The 27,294-nt window shown below is 47.0% G+C and overlaps 1 protein-coding gene across 1 annotated transcript in view; it reads left to right on the forward strand.

Moving 5' to 3' along the window:
• The first annotated feature begins 551 nt into the window (after positions 1–551).
• SESTD1 (SEC14 and spectrin domain containing 1) overlaps positions 552–27,294 on the forward strand; it is a 34,282-nt gene continuing 7,539 nt past the window's right edge. The window contains exons 1-16 of the mRNA XM_078870909.1: positions 552–711; positions 3,034–3,129; positions 6,493–6,601; positions 8,231–8,321; positions 9,160–9,273; positions 10,213–10,326; positions 11,901–11,998; positions 13,034–13,086; positions 17,109–17,320; positions 20,658–20,780; positions 21,954–22,190; positions 22,778–22,892; positions 24,013–24,184; positions 25,100–25,181; positions 26,318–26,440; positions 26,672–26,863. Coding sequence (XP_078727035.1) covers positions 3,045–3,129; positions 6,493–6,601; positions 8,231–8,321; positions 9,160–9,273; positions 10,213–10,326; positions 11,901–11,998; positions 13,034–13,086; positions 17,109–17,320; positions 20,658–20,780; positions 21,954–22,190; positions 22,778–22,892; positions 24,013–24,184; positions 25,100–25,181; positions 26,318–26,440; positions 26,672–26,863 — 1,920 coding nt within the window. The 5' untranslated portion in view covers positions 552–711; positions 3,034–3,044. The remainder of the gene's footprint in view (positions 712–3,033; positions 3,130–6,492; positions 6,602–8,230; positions 8,322–9,159; positions 9,274–10,212; positions 10,327–11,900; positions 11,999–13,033; positions 13,087–17,108; positions 17,321–20,657; positions 20,781–21,953; positions 22,191–22,777; positions 22,893–24,012; positions 24,185–25,099; positions 25,182–26,317; positions 26,441–26,671; positions 26,864–27,294) is intronic.

Genomic DNA, 27,294 nt, shown 5'->3' on the forward strand with positions numbered 1-27,294 from the left:
TTCTCCAACACACCGGTGTGCTGTACTAGTGAGGAATTGGCACGTTCTGTTTTACGTGTCAAACCTTACTCATTGGCTGTGTCGGGTGTTGACTGGTTTAACAGCACTTTCATATATTTAAGTGATGTAACCCAAAAAAGCCTGGATTTTGGATATTTATATATTTTCGCAATCTAACCCCGAAAAAACAGTATTATGGATATTTATATATTTACGTGATCTAACCCCAAAAAAAAACCCAGTATTATGGACATTTATATATTTACACGATCTAACCCAAAAAATCCTGTATTATGGATATTTTTTTGTTTACGTGATCTAACCAAAAAAAATCCTGTATTATGGATATTTATATATTTTCGCAATCTAACCCAAAAAAAACTATATTATGGCTATTCATATAGTTACGCGATGTAACCCAAAAACCCCTTGCATTATGGATAATTACGTGGTGTTTTTTTTTCTCCTCGATCATCCTTAAGAGCAACCGGCTCCTCCCACCCCCCGCCCCCACGTACTTAAGGCAACTGGGGAAGGCCAAACGCCTCCCCCCTCGCTCCGAAAATAACTGTGCTTTGCCTATCGCACAACGCTGCTGCCTGCTGCAACCTCCAGCAGCAAGCAACCTCCAGCAGCAAGCAACGCCGTCGACAAGACACAAAACACCGCTTCACCCTAAAAGATTTTAAAAACACACGCGCGCGCGGACAGGTAAGATGAGAGAGACAGAGATTCGGTCTGGGTTTTTTTTTTGTTAAATAATTTTCGCTTCGTTCGGCTGCGGTCGTTGGGGTATTTGTTGTTGTTGTTGTGGTGAGAATTTTTGAAAGAAGCTGCCGCTGCATAGAAACGCGAGATTTGACAATAGGTGGCGGCGAGGGCCTAGCGCGAGACCCCGTAGGTGCAGTGCGAAGCGGTGTAGACTAGTAAGGGCGGCTGGGGTTCGGTGGGGGTTTCCCCGCAGAGAGGGATCAGGCCGCACGCCTCCGTCCCCCGAAGTGTTTTTTTTTTCTCTTTGACAAAACATTCGTTATTGCGTTGAGCTACACGCGTACGTGTTTTGTAAACGGCGCTTATGGATGTTGTGTAAGCTTGTCGGTCTGTAAACCCTTCGAGTTATAATCGCGTGAAGTTATAATCAGCGACAGTTGTCTGCCCGTGATTCGGGGTGGGTTTTTGTTTAGGTGAATGCGCGGTTGTCGATTTGCGTTTATTGATTTGCGAACGCCATCGAGTGTCAAAAATGAACACTTACATTATCACCCTTGTTGTGTGCGTGTCTTTTTATATTCGCGATATTGTTGATGTAAACGCCGTTGTTGCTTTTATTTATTTATCCACGGCGCCGCTATCAATGTGTGTGCCCTGTTGTGTTGTGCCGTCTGTAACACGTTTCACGAGTAATTGGACGCTGCCGGGCCTGGCTGTGATTAGGGTGTTTTTTTTCTTGTTTGCTGGATGTGGTCGTGAGTGTATTTGTTTGTTGTTGTAAAGGGGCCGTTCTTAAAACGAGGAAAACTGCCGCGACCCAAGCGAAAGGTGATTTAAGTCGATTGTGACCGAAATTCGTTTTCTGGGGTGTTTAGGCAAAAGCATGCGTTGCTTATCAATGTGCTTGCTGGATGCTGACTTTGCCGGCTTCCGATCGGATTTAGGAAGCGAATTACTTTGTCTACTGATTACCCAAAGGGATTGTATCCAGTGTGTAAGTGTGTTAAGCGTGAGACGTGAAACATTTCCTAACGGGGAATGAGACCTCCCTCAATCAGTCATCCTCCGGAAGAACTGAATTGTTTGTAGCACAAATGAGACAACACTGTAATTGGTTCTTAGAAACGTTCTATTCCTTACCAAATACTCGACTATATTTGTGGCAAGTTTCAGCTTCCTCGCACTTTGTAAAACACGATTATGTGTGCAATATACCATGTGATAATCTGACTGCAACCACATCTGTGTGTGTGTGTTGTTGTTGCCTTGTTATGTTGCTCATGTCCAACATCCACACTTGAATATACCATTACCGCTGTCTGGAATGCGCTGCTGTTTTAATATGATTTATCTTTACTACTGCCCTTGACCATATCACCTGGAATGCGGCTAGTCTCATCAGAACTTTCAGAAGCTGAAGCAAGGTTGAGCCGGGATGGTGATGACTGAGAAGCCGCAACCACAATTCATAGAGCAGGCCCCTACAATTTTCAGCAGAGTCCAGTAAAATGCATTGTTATACTGTACCTCCTATGCTCCCCAACTTCACCAACCCGCACTGACCAGTGTGGTGAAGCATGGTCCAGTCACCCCAAAGACCCGTACCACATGGGAAGACATTCATCATTGGAGCTGTACACGTTATAAGTGAAGTGTTTCACAATGACACTTCACATGCGCTCACAAACTTGGTGTTTTCGTGGGATATTCTCAGGGGAGTTTGTGAGATTTGCTTACATTTAGTTAAAAGGGACCATTACAAAATGCGCTTCGTTAGGTATTGTTATGTCTGAAACAATGCCGATGTTTGGGAATGGTAACCTTGAGTTCACATCCTTAGAATTGTTTTTATTATATTTTACTGTTTCAGAGTTGGGCGTGATTATGCCACCGTTCTTTTCGTACTGCATTGCACAAGTGATTAAACTATTTTTAACGGGTTAATCGCAGACGTATGGTGAAAATAGTCAATAATACGTTTACAATTAGTGCTTAATAGTGCCTATGACTAAATCTCCCAGAATACCTCCGATTTCGTCAGATCTAGCTAAGCATGTTTGGGTCTGGATGGGCGACCACCTTGCATCACGAGCAGCATAATCCATTGTTGTCCTCTACTTCTATGCTCTCACATTCTATTCTCCTCACTCTCATCAATCTACAGGCGTGGAGAGGCCCCTCATCTGCCAGTGGTTTGACATGGCAGCACGTGTACACACTGTTGCTCTGCATTGTAATACTATCAATAATAATCATAAGAGCCACACCCATGCCGTGTCACACTTGATGTAATGTTCATTGTTATGTTTTTCCTTCTCGCAGAGGACAAAAACATGGGCACTCCGCAGAAGTTTGTGTCAAATATAGAAGAAGCAATGCTGTTGGAAATATTGAAGAAGAAGCTGGCATTTCTGTCGGGTAATTTCTGGCGCCTTCTTGTTGTTGCGTATTCTGTTGTGGTTTTGTTACAAACACGTTAAAGAGGAAGCGGCCATACATCCCAATGCAGAACCCTCTTTAAAAATGTATTGAGACTCGACGAGGTCTCTATTATACAGAATTCCAGCAGCTTCTGTTTTTTTATGTACGTGGATATTTGTTATATATGCAATTAAACGTATTAATGCATTGCATGAATATGGGAGTTAAGCAGCGTATAATAAATAGACTAAAGTTAAAAAGATGATTCGTGGGAAACATTTTGATATTTTATTTGGATTTCTCTCAGGATGAATAAAGATTCTGATTCTGGGTATAAAATACAATATGAATGTATGAAGTGATGAAATGCATTCGTATTCTGTCATTCATATGTGTATGTACCAGTTCTATTTTACTTGAATTATCGTTTAAACCTACATTCTTCCAACTAACCACCCACTAAGCGACTGCTTTATTGCCATTTAAGAGCTTGTAGCTCCGAGTGGGTGCATTGGGTTTGTTTGGTTAATTGTTGGTATTTGTGGGACACTTTTGAGGGCAGCATGTCCAAAGAAATGTATTGTTTACAGTCTCCGGTTCATCCCAGTTCATCCCAATTTCTCCGCATGTTTGTACTTGTCACATATTTTTTAGCCCGCTTTGACGTGACACAAATCGTGTTTCTTTACGATCGGTCACCGGGGGAGTCCCATGACCTTCAGATTGCTGAGTTTGACCCTGCTTCTCAATGGATGAGCCGGGTGGAAAGAAAAAAAAACACTGCCTCAGCTTTTTTTACAGGACTAATGTGCAAATGCAAAGATGTGCTTGTGCTTCGAAATACATTAATACTTCACCAGAACTGGAATGAACTGGCAATGTAGCCAGGATAAACGCCCCAATAAGTTGAAACAGAGCTGCGGGCCTAAGCAAGGAATGTCATTGTTACTATTAAGCTTTCAGCCAGTGACGAGATGGATTCTAGAAATGGGCAGATTGTGGAATCGGATTAGGTGAATGTGATTTGGGGTGGATGGTGCAGGGGGGGGGCGTGCTGTGTGTTCATTGCCAAGCAGCTGGGAGTGGGGGTTAGCCAGAGGGAGAATTAGGCTGAAGCCAGAATACTTGAGTTTCATCCAAACAACCTGACCCCTGACCCCTCTGGCTTCTCAGCATTTGAGAATTCCATAACGCGTCTATTATTTCACTGTTTGAACGCCACAACTTTAGAATGCAATTTTGAGTTGCGGTTGAGACTGTGGCCCATGAAACCCACATCTGTTTTCACAACAATGTTCAAATGCTATAGCCCTGCTAGAAAGCATTATTATATGCAGGAAATGGTAAACGTATCAATATTGCATTGTTGAAACACTCTTCTGCATCGTAAAGAAAAAGGCTACTGTGAATATGGTCATAGGTCATGAAATGGAAACGAAACAACAAAACACAAAAACAGCTCTTGTAGATGCACACCTAGGCTGTGTATTCTGGTATACCAACTCACACTCACCAGCACGGTGAAGTATGGTTAAATAACTTCCATAACCTGCATAGTGTGGGAGGGGCGGGAGGCGGGTCTCTCGTCTCGCAGTGGATTGACAAACGCCATACGTGTGTATTTTTCAACAGTTAAGTGTGCAATGTAGATGTTTTTTTGTACATCAATTTGCACTGGAGAGAAAAAAAACCACCCAAAATTCCCACCAAAGAAGGCTTTCACAAAGTTCACACAGTTTTTGTTGCCGTAATCATGACTTGTTCATGTATCATCAACCACAAAACTCAAGTCGGGCATATCGCGTGGCACAGTCTAGCCACTTAAATGCACTGTTGGCCGAAACAAAAATAAAACCATTAAAACAAACTTTGGTGGAGGGGGAAATCCAAACAAACTTTATCTGTGACATGAGTAATAACTCGATGAACACCAGGAACTTAAATAGTGCTTCCCACCCCTAGAGTTAGTAAAAACCCCCGTACACACTTGTAGCTTGCCCACAGCATTACCCATTTGTCTTTGGATAATTTGAATTTGCAGTCGCTGACTCACACCTGTGTTTACACATTGAGTGGCCCCTTTCAAACAAGGTGTCTATTGTAAGAGGTGGAACCAATTATGGTCCTAACGTATGCAGTCGCCCTGCACTTTTGTGCACTGTGATTGCATATATACGGCCCTTTTGTCAATCCACTTCGAGATGACGGCATGAGGGTATTTTTATCCATACTTCACCATGATGGTCAGTGCTGGGTTGGTTAGACTTGCAGAACGTGAATGGATTTGGCTGCACCGTGCTCTGCTGCGCTACATACACACAGTGCTGCACCATATAACGTGCTGCTGTGCATGGTGGGACACCCTTCCAAGCACTATCCTGGCTTTGCGATGCCTCCCATCCAAGATATGATGAGGTCGGGCACATTTTGGGTGATTTGGTCAGAGGTGTTACAGTACTACGCAGCGAGTCCATTTACCGCTAATTTAGTGTGGAGTACCGCTCATCTCTATTGGAGGCCTTGAGCCAGAGTTGAAAATTCCACATTCCTATGATGGGAAAAGGCTTTTTCAAAGGATAACCAGTGAACATTTTTACGATAAATATTGTATATCAGTTTGATGCAATAATTTTATCCACAAAATCTTAAAACAGCTAGACCACCTCTGGCGTGGATTATAAATGATCCCTTTTGATCAATATATCATTTACATTTCATTTTACATGAATTATTTAGGCAAAATGGGGTGCACATCTCAAGATGCTCTCCAGAAAAGTGAAAGTGCGTATATTTATTTTATAGTGGCAGCCATGCGTGGGCAGAGACTCTTGAGCCTGGACTTGGGCAGGGGGAAGGGATAAGAGGAAAGAAGTAGGAGAGCAAGGGGGGGTAGAGTCGGATGCGAGGTGAGAGGAAGAATTGGTGCATGGAGGGGAGTAGAGCGAGATGGGAGAGGCACTTGCACGGATCGGAGTCAGAATTATATTTAATAAATTATCATCTTTATTTAGACCGGAGGAATCCAATGAGCTATGAGGCTCTTTTTCACACATGTCTAGGGTGAGGTTTAGATGCGAGAGTTAGTGGAGTGGCTGGAGAAGAGTAGAGTGAGATGAGAGGTTGGGACAGATGGGTAAGGTTGAGTCGGTGGAACTTCTGAATAATGGTGAGTGTGATCTTCAAAGTGGTCTGCGCTTGGGTTGGGAGATAGTGGAAGCATTTGAGGTAAATGTGCGATGCGCTGTCATTTACCGGTGCAGGTGAGAAGTCCGGCAGCAGCAGTATAAATTAAGGACTCGTAACAGAATTACACGGAAGTCCTTTTCTGTCTCACACCGTCGCCATCTCTGTCCCCTGCAGGTGGCAAAGATCGCCGCTCCGGCCTCATCCTGACGATTCCTCTCAACTCGGATCAGAACAACATCGACGAGATCAACGTGACGCTTAACTACCTCCTCAGTATTCCCAGGCAAGTCGGCCCTGTCCTCCCCACCCCCCCAAAACCCAGGAGCGACATACAGCAGCCCAGGCGCCACCGTGAAGCTCGGATATCAAACCCTCCAGTTGGCCGTTTGCCCGCGAGCAACTTTGTTTGCACTCTAGCGCTACAGTTCCTGAAAAAACAATTGGGGGAAGAAAAAAAAATCTCTCGTGGGATGGCATTTCACACCGCCCCAAAGCCGAGTGTGTTGATATTAATGCACTGAGCATATGTGGTGTAAAAGCTGCGGAGACGGAGTGTCTGCCGCTTGTTTTGAAGGACGTTTTGCCCAGAGGTGTGTTACCCGCACTTTACATCACCATGAGCCCCGTTCGCCAGTTGAGCAAAAGTGTGTGTTGGCGTAACCTGCAATGTATGTAGCAGAACATATTACGGATAGTAATGTGAATTAAATCAAACTTAACGTGTCGTCGCTCATCATTCGTTGATTATAATGATGTTCTGTTATGATAAACGAGTGTACATAATCACCCTCTGTGTCATCCTTCTTGGCCGGTTTGACAGCTCTTGAGGTTTTCATTTGGACAGGTGAAAGGTTATGGTCTCAGAGTCATTTGTTTGCGTTTGCCCTTAAGCTACAATGACCTCCGACCTCATCACCTGCCCGTACAACTTTTTTCAGAAACGTTTGCTCACACCAGGGCTTTTGGCAAGGTGGCCAGGACGTGACAGTACAGCAAGTAGAGCGAATTCATCCGCGCAGAGCATTGAGTGATGCCCCCTGTGTGTTTGTGCGTTTTCGATGGTGTGATCCAATTTCATCCCACAAGTCGTATTAATGGAACGTGCCAAACATCCTTAGGCAAGACCGCCACAAGCAGGTCCTAAAACTCGGCGAGACTTTGCCGTGTGAACCAAGTGCTTCATTAATATTACATTGCACATTGTATGAAAACTCCTAACAGCACAATGCCAACCGCAGCCCCAATGTGACGTTGCGTGTGCTCCGCATTATGCTGAAGTCGCTTGGCAGCGGCACCGGCAATTTTAATTGCCATTGAAGACATCATAACCATTCCATGTGACGATAAGTCACGCGACGCCCGTTGCCAAGTTGCTTCTTAAAACAAAAACATTCTCCCAAGAGCCACAACTCTACGTGGTTATCACGTCACTAGTTGACACCGTTAATTTACCAGACTGTTGCTTAAACTTGATTTGAAGCTTTCGTGACTGCAGGAATTACTCTTTGGTTCTTTCGGTAAAGTCACGTAGAAAGAAAATAAATTAATAAATAGAATACGACGTTTCGATTGCAACACAAGCAACCGTCATCAGGTAGAACTAAATTTGAGAGAGAGACAAAACACAGACACGGAGACACACAGACAGACACACAAGCAGAGAGAGACAACACAGACACACAGTGTGACATCCTTTGTGCATTGGACATCAAAGACACCGTTACATCATGAATTGAAAATTTTAAGCGCATTCTGAATTGAAAACTCATTTCTTTAAAACTGCTTTTTGTATTTAGTTTGTTGTCTTTCCCCCACACCTCCGATTAACACGGTTGGCTACGCACGGTGTGAAAGAAGTTCACCTACATACATGAATGCTGATAATAATTTGGAGGACTGTTCGGCATTGCAGTGAGAAGTGCAAGTCCCGTGGCTTCACCGTGATTGTCGATGGGCGGAAGGCTGCGTGGAATCTGGTGAAGACGGTGGTGCTGACGTTACAGGTGACTTTTTTTTTACCTTTCCCATTCTAGCACCTCCTGTATCTCGTAGACCAGTGGTTCTCAACCGGGGGCGGTGGGGGGGCATGCGGACCCTTGGGGATGCGTGGCAGTGTCCCAGGGGGTACGTGGGTTGATTTTCAAATGTGTTAAATTATATCATACATGAGAGTTATTGGTGAATAATCATGTACGAATCTGCCGGTTATCAAATAACTAGGGTAAAAATTTAATCCGCATGGTGATGTAGAACGATCTAAAATTTCTTATTAAACCCACTCATCATGAACAATGTGCTTTGCAAAAGTAACCAGCATGCAAAGCGTCCGTTGAATATTTTGTATTTTCTTTATTCGCTTGCAGTTGCTATCTAGTTAGGATACTTCACGAAAGGGGAAATTGGTTCAAATATTGATGTTCATTATTCATTTATTTATTTCTCAGAACCATGTTGGGTCTGACAAGGGGGGGGGGGCGGTACTTGATTGAAACTAAATTTAAACAAGGTGCACAGTATCCAAAAACCACTCCTGTAGCCCAGAGTCATGCATGTTTCAGGGTATTTGAAAGTATTGTAAGTGCGTATAATGAAACTGGTTCCCAGGAGCAATCCTGGACTACACCGCCACACATTTGGGTTTGACAGCATGGTGTGGGGTGTTTTCACATTTGTGTATTGTCAGGGGCCGCACTAAAGGCCACCAGGGGCCGCCAGTGGCCCGCGGGCCTTGCAACGAAGAACACTGGTTTTCAGGAAGCAATGCGATCACCGGATATTGCATCGTCACTGATCTATACGCACGTATACAATTACGCGTGGTTTTTATTTCTCGCGTTGCAGAACGTCATCCCGGCGGAAGTGTCCCTCGTGTGCGTCGTGAAGCCCGACGACTTCTGGGACAAGAAGTTCACGCACTTCTGCTTCTGGAAGGAGAAAAACAGGCTTGGCTTTGAGGCATGTTTCAGTAGGAATGTTGAAAAGAATTACGGTCCTTTGTCAATTGACCCTTTCTGAGATGTTTGTGAGTTGCAGGGCAGGTCCCGTTCACCGCCGAATCTTGGAATGCGCAAGCATTTAGCGTAAATTTTATTTGGAGAGGCGTTGCGCCACTGTTTTAAAGACATTGTGCTCACCGCAGAGAACTGTAGTATACGACCGCACTCTATGACAGCTGGCACCAAAGTGTGTCACACGCCCTTCCGCATGACCATTTTTCTTCCGATTCTGTTCCGATGCCGTACACCTATGTGGTACGTACGTTATCGGAATCGTCATCGGAACGCAATCGGAAGAAAAACCGACGACGTACACGTCATCATGTTGCGATTTCAAGTCCTGGAACGGATTCAGTTTGGCTCATCATCTCTCCGAGGTCAACATAACAAAGTGCTGCTTAGGGGAAGTCAACAATATGGTTTTTCTATGGCTAGACCTACCCCCCTCCATGGGAATGTGGAATTTTCAGTTGCTGCTGTAAACAGGAAATGAACACCATCGCAACACCCACCTACTGGGCTGTGAGTTGCCCAAGAGTTGGTAATACAACAAGCCGGTTGTTGTAGGTTATTCCCTGATGTGCCATGGCAAGGCAACAAAAACCCATCGCTGTACCTTAACTGTGCTCCAGCGTCAGGCAGTACGGTCAAATAGCCCACACAGTGTTGGAAGACCCTCATCCAGCAGTGGATTGACATGTATACATCCCCTCATGTAATGGAATGCTGATACATTCCTTGGGAGTTTTGGTTTTCTCCTGCAATCAAGAGCACGCTCAAGTAAAGAATCGGTTCAACTTTCTCAGGTCGCATATTTATATATATAAGAAAAAATTGTCTTGAGGTCCAGTTGAGGCTTCCCTGTGTAAATAACCGATTGTTGTTGTTTGCGTTTTAGGTCATCCTGGTGTCCGCTAACAAACTGACGCGCTACATAGAGCCATGTCAGCTGACGGAGGAGTTTGGAGGAACGTTGAAGCACAATCACGTGGACTGGGTTTCTAAGCGCATGGTGCGTCACGCCTCAAATGCACTCCCCTTCCAAATCAACACTCTGTCCATTGCTTATCTGTGAAAATAATGTAACGATGCATGCATATAAAAGAGCCCTCTATATAAAAGCCGCATACAAGCAATCCTCAAATTACGACCACCTGCGGTTACGAACACAAGCATTTACGAATCAGCTTCCATCCTATATATATTCGTTTTTTTTTAACATTGACTTAAAACGCAAACTCTTGCTTGCACATCGAACCGCGGCACTATTTTGTTCGGCTGAGCGATGCTTCGCGAGATATAAACGAGTCTGCCTCGTGCTGGGAGTGAGTGCTTGTGTGTGCGTGGGTATTTAAATGCGGTAGATTGCTGTGTTCTGGCTTACGAACGGTTCGACTTACGAACAGGTCTCGTGAACAAATTGTGTTCGTAAGTAGGGGACTGCAAATACTGGGTGTTTCCCACGTGAATTGTGAATCGTGTGTGACGTTTACATTCGCTGCGTAATGATAACGCGGAATAATATCGACGCACGTATCGAGTTTGCGCGACGACGTGACGCGTGCAGGGTGAAGTCGTGGTCACGTGATCCTCGGGGGCCCATGGGGGGGTGGGGAGGTGGAGGTCATTTGGTGGTAACGTGTGCCGCTTGACCACTGTGTGTAGTGTTTGAAAACACATTTTGCTCTTATTTGGAGACCTAAAACTTGTTTCATTGTCACCTACTTTGAGTATATCTCCGCCTATGACCAAAGCAAGAGATTGTGCCTGATCTCATCAGATCATAGAAGCTAAGCAGGCTTTAAACCTGGATAGACTGTGGGACTATATGTGATGCAGCAAAGGGCAGTGGAGCAATATTCGGACTGTATTTATATGATCCCACGTCTATGCTCCCAGCCTTCAACAATTCATGCACTGACTGGCGTTGTGAATTATAGGCAGGTAAAATAAACTGAACAATTTTTTTTATTTTAGCAGGTAAGGCCCAGAGGCCACCTGGCCACAAATGATAGCCCAACGAAGTGGCCTTTCTTGTGGAAATGTATTGCAGCTAAATACTCGTAACGCGTGATGTTGATTCTAAATGTGAAGGGAAAAACCAGTGGACCTGGAAAAAATCCATGCGACCACGGGGAGAATATCCAAACTCTAGATAGGCATCAGGGCTGGGATCAAACCCACGACCTCTTGTATACCAGGCAAGGTAGTTAGCTCACCATGGTGGCGAGATGTTTTCTCTTACTCACCAGTGGTCGAGACTCATAACCGAGTGGCAGCCTATAGAGGAAAAATGCCTGACAGTATGTGGTAAGATATCCCATAGTGATAAATGCACTTCTACAATGCAGATGATCCAGGTTGAAATCCTGACCACGATGCTCAACAGGAATGGGAATTGGCCTGGGCCCTCCCCAGTGTCAATTTTTGTAAAACACGAGTACACCACGTCTCGCCACCATGACCCACACTGCACCGGGAGGTCCTCGTCGAACAGTGGATTGACAATGGGGCTGCACACGTGCTCGAGATGATCTCTCACCCTTTTCTCCCGTGCGTTGTCTCGTTGCTCGCCCCCCCCTGTAGGCGTTTGAGAAGTTTGAGAGAGACTCCTTGACGCTGCTCAGCGAGATGGCGCGAGTGATGAACGGAACGAAAACGTCAAACCAGCAGAGTGGAAATCTGTAAGCATCAGCAAATGGTGGCGCTTCACGGGCTTGTTTTGTACCGATGGCTGATTAGCGGTTTGAAAATTTATATTTCTCCCCATTGATGGTGGTCATCTCCGTTGCTGATCCTGAGCCAGTCAGTTGTGAGAAGTATGTACATATTTATGTACGTTTAACTTTTTTAGCACCGTACGGTAGCCAACTGCTGATCGGAGGTGCGGGGGAAGGACAACAAACTAAACACAACAAGCAGTTCTAAAGAAATGAGTTTTCAATCTAGATTTAAAAGTGCATAGCTCAAGTGGCTCCTAATATCGGCAGGAAGAGCATTCCAGACGGCCGCAGAAGCACATTTGAAAGCTAACCCAGCCAGGTGGCACCCTGATTCGATTTCTCAACTCCCAAATGGAATTGCAGTGAGCGCAGTCCTTCATCCCTGCAAGGTTTATGAAATGAGTAATCTTTTTTGAGCAGAGAATGGCCCTTGCCACGAAAAGGTGCAGTGCTTCTCTCTCAGAAAGCAACCTTCAATCAAATCACCCGGAATGCGCCAGGTCTCGCCAGGTCTCCGAAGCAAAGCAGGGGTAGAGCCTGCATAGTGCTTGGATGGGTGACCACCTTGCACAAATGGTTGTCATAGTCAGCGGGGCGACGTAGTGAAGTACTGTAAAATAACTTCCACGACCCGCACGAAGTGGGTGGTCCTCATCCAGCAGTGGATTGACAAAACGCCGTACTTACATTTGAATGCAGTAGAAACGGGCCGTTACTTAACAACATGGCTGTTTCCGGTTTCTCATTCTTGGTGCAACCTCACCATAGTGGTACTTGCTTTAATTACCATGGAGGGACACGTACAATGATGATGATTCAACCGCAAGCACAGTGGACTCCCATCGAAGTGGTTCTATCTCCTTATTAGCAGCGCACTGCAGGCATTTGATGCCGTGCAGTAATTGCGGTTCTTGTTTACGTTATGACATTCTGTTGCTGCCTTGTACAAAGTGTTTGTTGATTGAAACGTTTTGGTTCATTTTGTGTCCTTTGCAGACCCTCGGACGAGCACATGCTGTCTGGCGACCCCGAAGCCTATGCTGAAAATGGTACGGTCCTCTGATTTTCTACGTCTGGTTAAAATTTTAATCATTGTGGTCATTGTCCCTATCTAATATCTATCCACTGCTGTATCAAGGCCTACCCCAAGCCGTCACCATCCCACGTGGTCACGCCGATCGCATGGTGCCCTTGTCACAGTAGATGTCCTCTCGCGGGTGTGGTCACCCTGTTGGCCGCGCTTCCGTTGGTCTCAAGCCCAGGCCATCACCCACATGCGTCTGTATTAATTCGATAATTTTGCTGCTATACATTTTCACATGATAAGCCACTTTGTTGAGATATCATTTGTGGCCAGAGTGCTTCTGAAAAAGAAGCTAATAGCTCAGTTGGCTTCACCTGGTAAGGTAAAAATATTTTTGTTTTATTTGTGTATATGAACCTTATGGCGGTACCCCAGGGTACCATAGTATCGCGGCTCTCGCATAATTTCCAAGACTGTCCCCTTTTCCAAATCCCAGTTCCGTATTTAAATGGTCAAAACAATGTCCCCTAACTTGCGTTTTATTCCGCTCATCCATGCGTTCCTCTTTCTGTCCCTCCGGTGTGATTCAAAACGTTCACCTCTCTTGATGTTTCCTTGCATACTGCTCAGCTTTTTGTTTCCATCATCTTTGTAAATGTGCGTATTTCTGAATTGTTCTTGATATATCTGGCAAAGCCTTCCAAAGTCTGAAACGTCTGAAGCATTCTGCACTGGAATGCTTGGCATATCCCCAAATAACTTACATTGAACTACCCATTGAAAATGTACACGTACAAACGCAATAATACATTGTAAATTAAGAATGAGTAAATTTTTTGTGTATGTTAAACATAAAATGCTATTGTAAATAGATATGTAAAAACAATCAATTTTCAGCAACTGAAGCCACAGTATTTCATTTGGATTATTGAAATGTTGCGGGCACAACTTAAGTGCACCATTAAATCGCATTAAAACTTTGCCCTCCCAAGTGCAGGGCTGTGCGTGAATGATGATGATAATTGACACTTGTAGGTCACTGTTACTTCCCAGCACGGCAACCCATATAGACTTGGCATCTCTTACTGTGGCCTTGAAAGATTTGGCATCGTTGGTTTATGCTGAAGGAAGCTTGTAAATGTGTTTTTTTTAATCGCCACTTTTTGTCTCGCGGGCCGTGGCGGAAGTCGACTGCCATTTGTCTATATCTTTGCCTTTTTAAAATGTGCCTTCTGATGACAGCTGAACAATTCAAAACACATGGTTCCAAAATAAATATATATATATATACACGAGCTAAAACCGGCATTATTATTATAGTGTGAAAATAGTTCAAAACGTGTTTCATTTTATTCGAAATGCACAGCAGAAAAATGTACTGTAATTTTTTCTCTCCAAATAACCAAATTCATTCCTCCCATAAGCTTCCTGTTATTCCATAAGCACTCCAGTGCTGCACATATCAATCTTGCATTCATTCAACACATATGGACATTTTAAAGGCGTTATGGGATTTACGTGTGTTTTGATGTCTCTACAACAGTTTGGGGACCTGAAAGTTCCAGGCCAGGCTGTGTGGACAACCTCAGAAAAATGACATGGACCTTCCTGATTTCTAAATCGGATCTCTTTAAGCCGACATAATATCGATGTAGAATTCCAAAGGGGGAACAACTTTGGACGGCCCCAGCGCATCCGTGCGTCGGTTTGAGGGCTTGAGGTTGGGTTCGGGGTGCTTGAAATTCTCGGACTGTTGCTCCCGTGATCGCATTTGATAAATTCCTGCACCGCCACGTGACAATGTGCTTTAAAAACCGCTATCGGTGGATCGCACCATTTCCAGATGGCAGTGATCTAACTCCAAAAAAGAGCCTCAAAATGTGGGCCACTTTTTTGTTGTTATCTGGAAGTGTGATTACTGGCTAACTTGATGGCTGATACAGTACATGATCCTTAAGGAGTAAACCCACAAGCGGTCGTATCTCGGTCCTGCCTATGTCTAAAATAATGTAGTGACAGCTTTAAGTCTCTTTGAGTTGGTGTCTAAAGCAAGAGGCTGTGTGCATTACGCACGCATTGTGGCCATGTCACATGACACGCAGGGCATGACGCACGTTTCTGCGCGAGTTTCTCATTGTGTGCAGAGTGTCAGAATCGGTTCACGCTACTGCTGTTTCAAACACATTTTTGCTTCTTGGAATCGGCTCTCTGCTGCTGCTGTGTCTGCAACCTGCCCTCTAGTCGGCTGCTTATGGCCAATTCGCTCCGCAATGCACCCGATTCTGTCGCATCTTGGAAGCTATGCAGGATTGAGCGTGGGTGGGGGTAGTGCTTGGATGGGCGACCACCCTGCGTGATGGCACGCAGGGTGCTCTCGGCTACCTTGGGGCTACGTTGTCATCAGAGGGCAGTGCAGCAAAAGTTATTGTATTGTGCTCTGCGCCAATGTCTATGCATACCACTTTCACCAACCCATTGACTGGTGTCGTCTAGGCCTTCACCCAGCTGTAGATTAACTGAATGTACAATCATTGTCAGCTACAACTGTGTGCTCGGCACCTCCGCTTTGGTATAGCTCCTGTGCAGCGGGGAAGCGCACTTCCGGATGCAAGAAGAAGCGTTAAACGTCTTCCGTATACGACTGTTTAAACTGGGTCTCTCTACCCTGGCTGGAGGAAAAGGAGCGGCTGCCTCTCCTTTCCTCTGCTGCCCCGACCGCATGGACTTCCCTCCCCCTTTCCCCGTCCATGCCACCCAACCGACTCGCTTTCCCGTGTTCTAAACTCGACGCCACACGTTTTCCCCCTTTGCCGACAGTTAGATGTGGCGTCGCCCTGTCTACGGCATTGACTCTTGCACTTGTAAACTCTGACGTTTGTAAACGGCGTGCGGATCTTACGTGCATGCTTTGTGTTTTATATAGGTTGGCTCTCGATTATTGGTCGGTGGAATATCTAGTTTTGCGGATTATAATGGTGCTTACATGCATACGTTGGTTTAATTACAAGCTGCTCCTCGCTCGTTGAGGGTCACTGCCGCATTGTCCACTTGACCGCACGACTGTCAGCAAGTGAAACATTCTGCATGTTAACCCCTATTGTTTTTCAGGCATGCAACAAATGTATTTGGAAAGCTACGTTCACGTCTGTTTTTTATTAATCTGGGCCACCCTTCCCTCCCATTACGTCAGATAATTTAAGGGTCGACTGAACCCCTCCTTCGTAATGTGGAACTCTTTGCATCATATGTCCTTGTAGCCTTCCTGCAACATGCAGAACTCTGTGCATCATTTGCCTTGTATTGTATGCGTGCTATCATAGTATCACTTGTTTACCCCTCCTTCAACCATAACTGTGCCGATCATTGAATTACGTTTGCAGTTTAGCACTTTGTTTATATAAATTATGTTTCACCATTGGAACCTCATTTGCCAGTACAATATATGATAATTGTTTTTTTACGACAGATAGAAGGGTAAAAAACCAATTTTAAAATTATGTTTCATTAATAAATTCACGTGAAGACAAGCAATGCTTTTGAAGGTATAATAGGTGAAAGTTACTACATTTCTTGAATTGAGCAAAGTTATAAGAACTTGACAAAATAGGTCATGCAGCTGTTGTTGCTGACCAACTCCCCGCCTATACGAAAGAAGAAGTGAGCCTTTCCTGTGTTAAGAATTTCACATTGTCTGAAGCTGACTACCTGTGTGTGTGTGTGCGAGCGTGTGTATGTAAGGGAAGCGGTAGTGTAGCAGTTCGCGTGCTACAATATGAACCCGGCTACTTGCGTTTGATTTCTGCTCACAGCCAAACACCATTGATGATTATCTGAACCAGACCTGGGCCTCAGCTTGATTGAATCCGCCTCAAAGGAGTACCTGGTGCGATGTGTAAACATCGCTACTGGGGAGACAAAGGCGACTGGTCGTGGTGCTCGCCACCCACCCCTTCGTGCGCCGTGCCGGCCATCATAGGTGCTACTCACGAACAGCACTTGCCCCAGCAGTCTGTTGAAGGCTACACGGGGGATCTTTGTCTTGTGTAGGACGCCAGCTGCTCCTGGACCTGCAGCAGAGCCAAGGGCCGCGGGCCGAGGATGACCTAGTCCGGTTTCCCGTGGAGGGCGAGGTGACGGTCCAGGCCAGGGTTTTGGAGCTGCTCGATGCTGTGCACTCGCAGCACGAGAAGTGCCGTGAGATGTGCCGGCAGCAGAGTCAGCTGATTCGTCTGGACGACCTACGGCAGAAGATCACCGAGGTGGGGATGTCCTTTAAAACTGCGCACTGTTTAAAAATCTCAACACAGTGCCACACGATCTCGCAACAAAACAATTGCTGACACCTAATCGCAGACGCCAAACCCAGACTGAACAGGTCCCAATCTCGTTATCAACCCCCCCAGAGTGACATTCAGCATGATAATGTTATCTTAGAGGGGGGGAGGGGAGTTTAATTCGTGATCTTATGAACGAGAGCCCTCCAGCTCTTGCAACTGAGCTCCATCCCAGCCTCATTAATCCACATTATTTCCGTTAATTAAAAGTCCGTGACGGCTCGCTATACCACTGTTATCTAATTACGTTTAATACATGTAAAATAATATAACGTATGACCTTTCTTCGAGTAATTTAATACAGAGATAAGTTTGTTTTGGTGTAAAAAAAAAACATTTTATTATTGTAACCAGCAGAAAATTTACTATTTCGTCATTTTTATATTTTAATCAAACCAGCTGTGGCTGCGTTGGCTCTACACTTTAAATGGACTTCCCCAGAAGCCATGCGTCCCGCCTCTTGTTTTGATTACCGACCAGCTTGACGTCTTTGCGAGCGGGTTTTTTTTTTCCTTTGAGGTCGTCTAAATTCCGCAGTGTGCGACATGTGTTTACCCTTAGATCACAGTGTCCGCCTCTTTGTAATCAATCGGTGAAAAACCCCGCTTGACGATGCAAGTCCTCGCCAGCGCTTAGTTTATCTTCGTTTAAAACTCACGCGTGGCACAATTAGCTTGCTGTCCACTTTCCATAACAAACGCTGTGGATGAATATGGCACATGTTCTGCTTGAAATCACTTTACTTTGTAAAGATTCTTTACAGAGTGTGGCAGGCAGCACAAGCCTGAAGTTGTTGGGCTGTAAGCGGGCAAACAACTTCGTTTCATACGGCCACAGCCACTTTGAGGCCTACTACCAGTTTAGCTGCACTGCTCGACAACTAGAGGGGACTATTTTCAGTCTGGCAACAACACCGTGTTTCTAGATTTAGCGGTCTTAAGTCACCTTCAAAGGGGAGTCCTAATTGTTGTGATTTTATTGGATAACGCGACGGTGTGTGCGCTAATGTTGCGTGGCCCTCAAAAGGTATTGTTTTATATTCCTATCCGGCCCTCGGCAAGGGAGAGATTTTCCAGGCCTGCTTCATGGCAACATCATTCAACCTAAGTATAATTGAAAAATTATGAAGCTAGGCAACATTCATCTTCTTTGGTCTTTCGGTAAAGTCACGTAGAAGGGAAGTAATAAAATAATAAAATAATTCTCACGACGTTTCGGCCACAACGCAAGCAGCCGTCCTCAGGTGAAAACCAGGTCTGTCGAGGCGACAGCGTCTGAGGACGGCTGCTTGCGTTGTGGCCGAAACGTCGTGAGAATTATTTTATTATGTTTTATCATTATTATTTTATTATTTCCCTTCTACGTGACTTTACCGAAAGAACCAAGAAGATGAATCCCTGCAGTCACGAAAGCTTTAAATCGAAATCTAGGCAACATTGTGCACCCCGGCACTTTTGCAGGTTCGTTCGAGCAACGTGTACGGCACGGCACGGAATTAAGTATTCACAAAAGTCCGTGTAAACATAGGTTCGTTCAGTCAGCCCCGGTCATAGCATTTCATCTGATATACTGAGCATGCGCTGTAGAGACATCAGCCGATTTAGCTGCTGCCTGCCTGAGTCTGGTGCTGCACCACTCACCACTTACTCGTATGTGAGCCTGCTCACGGTGAATTCTTAGCCAAAAACTTCACAGCAATATAGTGCCATGAATAACTTGTAGGCTGATAGCTGATCGCTGAACGCAAGAGAAAATATAACATGGTTGCACGCTGCCGTTTATTTATGAAACGTGGAACGTTTCCATTTTTTTGCACGGCCCGTTGTAATATTTTTTTTTGTTCTCGCGAAGGAAGGAAATGAAGTGATGCGGCCTGGCTGGCAGAGAACGCTCTACATCCTTGTATAAATACATCAGACCGCTCAACCAAAGCGAGCGTAATTACTTGCACATTGGCAAAAAAAATTAGCGATGTTCTCTGTAATGCTTTTGAAAAATGTCAGATGTCTCAATATTTTGCTGGTGTGAAAATATTAAATCCCATGCGTTTGCTCATGCCATCACATTATTATGATTCTTTTTTTTTCATACTTTTACAGTTAAATATACTGAGAGTTAAGAGTTGAGTTGTTGCTTTAAGTATATATTATATAGGAGCACGTCGCTGGTTGACTCTGGTCCGAGCACTGAGCAGGCACCGCTGTGATCCTGGATTTGAATCTGGGTTTCAGACACTCGTGATTATCAAGTGTAGAGAGCTGGTGATCTCTGCCTGGTCGCCAATGACTGCACACGAGAAAACAAGGCAGTAATGCCGTAGTTTTACTTAATTTGCCAAACATTCCAGCTCGGACAATTGAACATTTTAGCTTGACCACCAGGTGACGAACCATTCGTATGGATGAAATGTGGTTAAAGAGATGATTTGAAAGAGTTATCAAAAGTTGTTCTGTGTTATCTGCATCTGCGAGCCGATCTTCGTATGTGGGTTGATGACCTGGTCTGGGAGTTCTGAATGGGTTTTTTTTTTGTCTCATGACAGAATGCTGATAGCATAGTTGGAATATAGTCTTGGAAAATCATCTAAGAGATGCATTGTTTCGTACTGTTTTCCAATACGCATTTATCCTTCGCAGTATATGTCCATTACAGAAACCGACGGGTGAAATGCATTTTCACATGAGTCAATTTTGCTCTGTTTTGGGTCTCCAAGTTACGGGCAACCCTTTGGTCAATTTCGTCCTATTGCATCACTATAACAAGACTTGTAGTGCCGCCCCCATGTCAGATAGACAGATGGTCATTGGAATGGATGGGTCAACTCCGGAAATGCATAAAAGCTTTCAATGTTAGTTGGAAAGAGTTAACAAGGAAATGTAAAAAAAAAAGGTAACGAGAGTAAATGGGTTTAGTTTGACTACGTTGTGTTGTGTGAGCCGAGTCTAAGAAAAAAATACTTTTTTTATTTACCAGGTAATGCCCACTGGGCTATATTGCTATTTTTCAGAAGCGACCTGGCCACCAATGATAGCTCAATGAAGTGGCTTAACACGTGGAAATTTATCACCGCAAAATACTCTAAACGCATGTTTCTAAATGTGGTGGGAAACAACGGAGGATCCGGAGAAAAATCCACGTGACCACAGTGAGAACGTGTAAACTCCAAATATACAGCAGCAGGCGTCAGGGTTGGGATCGAACCCACGACCTCCTGTATACCAGGCGAGGTGGTTAACATCTCGCCGCCGTGGTGTCGTTGCAGGTTGTGAACTGGTTTGAAGGCCCAGGGGCTGATATGCTGAAGGAGCAGCGAGGCATCGGAGACTCGGCGCGTGCGACACAAGCTCTGCAGCAGAAGCACGAAGACATCGAGAACTTGTACACGGTAACTGCCCCTCCACTGGAGGACATACGCACGAAGGCTAGTCTAGCGCACTCGGTTTTTAGTGACCACTGGGCCAAGCTAGTGCAGCGGTTTGATGGGTTTCTGGTTTGATTTCTGTTCATACCTTGAGACGTTGATTCTGAACCTCTCCTGGGGTTCCCTTCGTACAATGAAATGGGATTCGTGTCGCGTTTGAATGTGACTTGCATCTAAGATGCTGTCCTGAAACGGTGAGCATTCTGGTCCATTCAGCCTTCAGTGATTACCGAGAAAAGTGTGTTAACATCAGCAATGGGAAGACAAAGGTGGCCAGGCGTAGTGCTAACCAATTCAGTGAATTGTCGAAGTATGGGGGGGGAGGTTAATGGATCCAATAAACTTTTTTTAGCTGAAAAAAATTAATGCTAAAATTCTCACGTTAAATGCATCGATGCATGCAACACGAATGGATAAATCGATTTAAATTAAAGAATCAATGCATCATTACATCCCTAGGGGCTGTTCAGACCATTGTTTATCAAAAATGCTCTTTCACAAACTGTTTTCATTGGCTGGACAAAAATCCGTCACTCTTATTATGCCAGGCTTCATCAGTTCACCCCGAGCCAGGTCGGAGAAAATGAAGGGGATATAAACACGAGAGCTAATAGAGAGCTGTGAACGAGAGATAAAGATTTGTGAGAATGACAGTCGGTTATCGTGTGGAGATGTATAGCAGACATACACACACAGAGAGAGACATGCGAACTCCAAAAATACAGGTGTCGGGGTCGAATCCACGACCTGCATATCAGGCGAGGTCGTTAACATCTCACCACCGTGGCACCCCAATGCGATGCCTCATTACTTTTCCGTCCCCGAGATTTAAATCGCTCCCCCCCCCACCCCACCCCGAGCTATGACCAGGCCGATCCGAACCCCCCCCCCTTTAACGACTCCCTCCTGTTCTACCTGCCACTAAAACTTACACTGCCACTTTTAACAACCCAATTCTTCATCTCGAACCAATATCATCTTGCCTACAATTTTTCAATTGCTGTAAAGCACTTCGGAAAAGGCGCTGTATTAATCTCGATGAGATAAGAAAGTTGCACTGAACGGCCGTTACTGATTGCGCGCGTCATTCGCCCCCCCCCGCTCCCGCTTTCGTGCGCGTCGCGCGCCCAACCGCAGGAGTGGTTCGCCGTCTACGTGGACCTGGGCCAGCAGATCTCGGCGCTGCTGTCGGCGGCCGAGACGGCGGAGGGGGAGGAGGACGAGGGGGGGGTCGGCGGCTCCGAGGGCAGCTCGGAGGAGCTGCAGGCGCTGCAGCAGCGGCTCAACGACGTGTGCTACCGGCACGCCATGCAGCTCGAGTACCGGCAGAGCCTGCTGCAGGCCGCGGCGGACTTCCACAGGCTCTCGCATGACGTGAGCCCCTTCCCGCGCTCGCTCGCTCGTGAATTTGCTCGCTCGCTCGTCAATTCGCTCGCCAATTCGCTCGTTTGTCAGTTCGCTCGCTCACTCGCACGCCAATTTTCTCGCTCGCCAAATCGCTCATTCACACATGTAACACATTGACAGTTGTAATCTTAAAGAATGTGTACGTTGAGCCAAATCTCAAAACGCTGTGAAAAATCGAATCAATACGCACATCAGGGGGACCGCAGAAGACGGAGACCGTTTATTGGGGTTTTGTTTTGTTGTTTATGAGGTTCAGTTGGGGGGTGGGGGATGGGGGTCAGACGACAGGGCAGGCAAGTGCGCAGATTAAACACGTTTCGTAGAAAAGAGACAGGTAATTCACAAGCAGTGGAAACGCGCATCACAAACACCTCGATTGCGTTTTAGTGGCACATCACCTTGGAAAGGTGTTGGGTGGGGGGGTGGCAGAATGCATTTTCACCCGCACCTCTGCGGAGCTGAGAGGTGACGTGGAGGTGGAACGTTGTTTGGGCTGAGCGTGAATTGTATTGCTGCTGCTGGTGTCCCCCACTGACTCAACTTGCCCTTGGCAGCTGTCGCACAATCTGGACGGGCTGCTGGGAGTTCTGTGCACGGACGTTCTGCTCGTTGACGGCACCACGGCGCAGCAGAGCCTGCGCGTGCTGGAGGAGAAGCTGCAGACCGTGGGTATGAATGCGTAGACGCGCACGCTCCTATGCACGACTGGACATCGCTATGTATGTATTTGGAACTTCTTTCGCATCCATATGTAGCCGACCGCGCGAATCGGAGATGATTGGGAAGGATAATAAACTAAAGACAAAAAGCAGTTCTAAAGAAATTAGTTTTCAATCGAGATGATTTAAAAGTGAATATCTCCAGTGGCTTCCCAATATTGGAAGGAAGAGCGTTCCAGACGGCCGCAGAAGCGCGTCTGAAAGGGCCCAATGCGGTGTCCGTCTTTGTTAGATGGTTAGCCAAAAGCCGCCTCAAGGATGAATGGAGTTTGCGTGATGGTTTATGCTCCTTGACAAGACCATCAAGTTATTTTGGTTCATTTGTCGCAGGCTTTTAACAGTTGATCCTTATGGCGGTACCCCGGGGTACCAAATAATACAAATAACCGAGGCAATTAAATATTTTATTTCTGGTACACTATTTTTTCCAGGGGTATACTTAACTCCGCGACTGGGGTACCAATCAATCCGAAATTGGCGCTACTCCGCAATGTCGAAACGCAGCGAGGACGATTGCGCTGAAACCCTGAACGCTCGGGTACGCACCGTGGCGGTGCATCTTGTACAGCTCGTCGAGATGAGTCGATTGCCGCATCGCCGACCATCGACAGACTAAAAGTGACTCCATCGCGGACATTATGCGAGAGCCGGGGTACTATGGTACCCGGGGGTACCGCCATAAGGTTCAGTTGCCAAAAGTGATGCTGCCCACAGCACTCGCTTCTGTCCTATACACGCCTTAATAGCTGCTCGCTAACAGCACTTGCGCCTGTTGTGGGGAGTAGCGGCGCAGCGATGCGCGTGCTGTGCTACGAACCCAAGCGACCCAAGCTGACAATTATCTGAACCAGTGATGACGATCTGAACCAGTCTGCCTCAAATGAGTACCTGGTGCAATGCGTAAACATCGCCACTAGGGAGACGAAGGCGGCCGGGCATGGTGCCCGCCACCCACGCCCCCGTGTGCCGTGCAGGCCTTCGTAGGTGCTCGCTAACAGCACTTGCCCCAACAGACTTGAAATAGGCTATGCGGGGGTTCTTTGTCTTTGTCTTTGTGGGTGCACATGCAGAGGCCGTGTCACAGGGGCTGCAGGAGAAGAGCCAGGCCCTGTTGGAGCTGCTGGGCAGCCCCCCGCCGCAGGCCACGTGGCGCGGGGAGCCCGGCTCCGGTGACGGCGGCGAGGCCGACACCGGCACCCACGTGCGCGCACTCATGGACGACATGCTGCTGCGCAAGAAGAGGCATTGCACGCACTCGCACGCACTCACTCACACGCACTCACTCACACGCACTCACGCGCAGTACCCACGCAGGCATGCAGATACACACACGTGGGGCTGATAGAGTACACTCGCATGCACGTAGCACGTGCACATTGCATGCACTTAGAACATGCGGCACACGTAAAACGCGCACATGCAACGCACCCGCCTAGACAGATATAAAGATCCACTGCATAGCCTTTCACAGATTGTTGGGGTAAGTGCTGTTATCGAGCAATACCGATGAAGGCCGAAATGGGACATGAGGGGGTGGTTGGCCAGTACCACGCCCGACCGACTTAGTCTCCCCAGTGGTGATGTTTACACACCGCTCCAGGTACTCACTTGAGGCTGAGTCGACCTAAAGGAGGCCCAAGACCGGTTCAGATAATCGTGACTGGCGTTGGCCATGAGCGGACCCACCTGCGTGCACATTTAACGCACACCACGCATGCACGACTCGCCCGAATCTATGCACGCAAACCCGGGTAGCCAAGATTATAGCGCGGTTCTCCAACTGCATCTCGTGACGTACGAAGACAACGATTCTTCGTTTACACACGTAGGCACACACGTGCCGACGCATTAATCGAATACGTTGGCACATGCACGCACAAAGACACATGCTTTGTATAAACTCTCGGGCCCCTTTCTGTCAGCGAGCACCTTCTCAGGCCATTGTACCGAGGCACGAGGTGAGAAGTTGGAACCAATACTCTGCGACTTGGGGTCCGATAGACACGGAAAGGTGTTTGATATCTGAAGGCGGCTGCACCACTCATGCAAAAGAGAGACTCGATAATATCTAAGCAAGCGCACAGCCGATTTGATCTACGTGTCAATTCAAGCCCCCCCCCCCCGACCCGTTCTGCCGTGTTACCCGCGTCCTGGCAGGTGTGAGGACATGGTGGACGTGAGGAAGCTGAAGCTCCTGCAGATCATCCAGGTGCTCAAGTGCGAGGACGACGCCTCCCAGGTGAGGATGAATTATTGGACCACTCGATCTGTTCACGTGCTGCCTGAGAACTCGTGCTCGTCATCATTAACTCTATTCAGCTCTAAAAGCCATGATTCTCCATTAATTCCCCTCCCTGCTGATCCTTCAGGCCATCATTCAGGTCTAAAGCCCTCTTGTCAACCCTCAGGGCCATTATATTATCTTGAACCCCTCATTGTGTAGCCTGAAGACAAATTACTCACTCTCTGCTGAGCAGCCATTCTTGAGGGTTTATGGTTTTCGCCTTGAGGAGGCTGACTGGGTTGATGGTCTCAGGCCAGTCATCAATGTCTGTGTAAAAAAAAAAATCATTAATTTTCTTTCCTTAAGTTGCCTAAATTCCTCCTAACAATTAAAAAATATCGGTGGGACTGTCATGTGATAAGCAGTCTCCTCGCAGAGTTTGTAGGAAAGTGCAGCGTTTGTAGGAAAGCGCTCCTTCTGGGTAAAGGATATAAAGGTCACGTTAATCATTGATCGGGAGAGGTCGTGTCTGTCCTTGGAGGGCATACACAAGGCGTGCCCCTCGTGCGTGTGGATAAAGAGGTCTGTAAAAGAAACGTTCAAATTCTCTCCTGGTCTGTAAAAGATAGTTCAAATTCTTTCCTTGACACACCGTGTTCCACAACAGTTTTCCCGCGCGCACACACATCCACAGAGTGATGCACTCCTTCCAACGCAATGCCCAGTCCTCAAATACAAAGGAGACATCGCAGCGATACACTCGGCTGCTCCTGGTGCGGTTGTCTGGCTTGACCACCTGTACAGAAAATCGGTGGAACTCGGTCCCGAACACTGCATCTGGATTTAAAGCTCAAATCACGCACTCCTTTACCTCTCTCTTCCCCTTCTCCCCCCCCCCTCCCTTGGCCCTCAGTACATCACCCCCCAACGTGTTGTCCCCACTGGGTTGGGGCAGCGAGTAAAACTCCCCCCCCCCCACTCCTCCTACATACGGTCCCGTCGTGCCGAATTCAAATTTTCGCGGAGTTTCTGTTCCCCTTCCGATGTCGGTCGGCGTTTTGTACCCGGCTCGCGTTTTGTCTGGGTGGGTGGGGGGGTGAAATAAAAAAAAAATACTCTGATAGCACAGTTGATTGGTCGACTGCGCGCAGGCGGTGGACTGGCTCGGGGAGCTGCAGGACGCGATGCTCAAGACGCACACGCAGCTCGGGGATGACTCGCGCGAGGTGGAGGCGCTGCTGGAGAAACACAAGAAGTGCCACGACGTAGCCCAGGTGCGAGACCCCACGCCGTTCGTCCGTCCGTCAGTCAGTCCACTCGCTCGCCGATAATAACAATAAGAATGCTTTCGTTGTTTTCTATAGCGTCATTCATGCCAACAGCATCACGCACCATCGCGTGGTGCGAAAGAAGTTCTACATACATACGTGCTTCCCTCTTTATCGTTTGCGTGTGCGCGATTGGCCTGCGTGCGTGCGTGCGCCTGCCCGCGTGCGTGTGTGCAGAGCACGTACGAGTACGGGCGGGAGCTGCTGCAGGCGTCGGTGCTGATGCGCAAGTCTCTCCGCTACGCGGGGAAAGCGAGCGGCGAGGTGCTGCCGCGGCTCACGCGCGCCTGGAAGCAGTTCTCTGCCACGTCCGATGAGCGGGGATGCCGGCTCGCCATGGCGCAGGCTTTCCACGCCGCCGCGGAGAAGGTTCCGTCCCACGCCCCCCTCCCACCCCTCCCCCCACCCACCCCTCCCCCCACCCTGGACATGCTGGGCGTCGGTGAAAAAGAGCTTAGTAGCTCATCGGATGACTGGAGGACAAATAAAGATTCGAATGAATTAAAGATTCTGACTCCCCTCCATGCACGGCTTCTCTCTAATCTCACTCTACTCCCCTCCACGACCGTGGCGCCCTTCGCAGCCTAGGGGTGTGGACGTGACGCCAACGATGACCAGCGAGAGATCCTCCGGTGATTATCGGTTAAGACTACAGACGCGCGGTGGGATGTCTGGACACCCGCGGCACCCGTAGTAGTAGCTGTGCCCCTGCATCGCACCCCCGGGTAACGCAAAATGGAACGCAGCGCTGGGTTTCCTTCTGTCCAGAACCACTGCGTAGAAAACGTAGGTGAAATGCA

Source organism: Lampetra fluviatilis, chromosome 31 (assembly GCF_964198595.1).
Source record: "Lampetra fluviatilis chromosome 31, kcLamFluv1.1, whole genome shotgun sequence".
In the NCBI taxonomy this organism is placed as follows: domain Eukaryota; kingdom Metazoa; phylum Chordata; class Hyperoartia; order Petromyzontiformes; family Petromyzontidae; genus Lampetra; species Lampetra fluviatilis.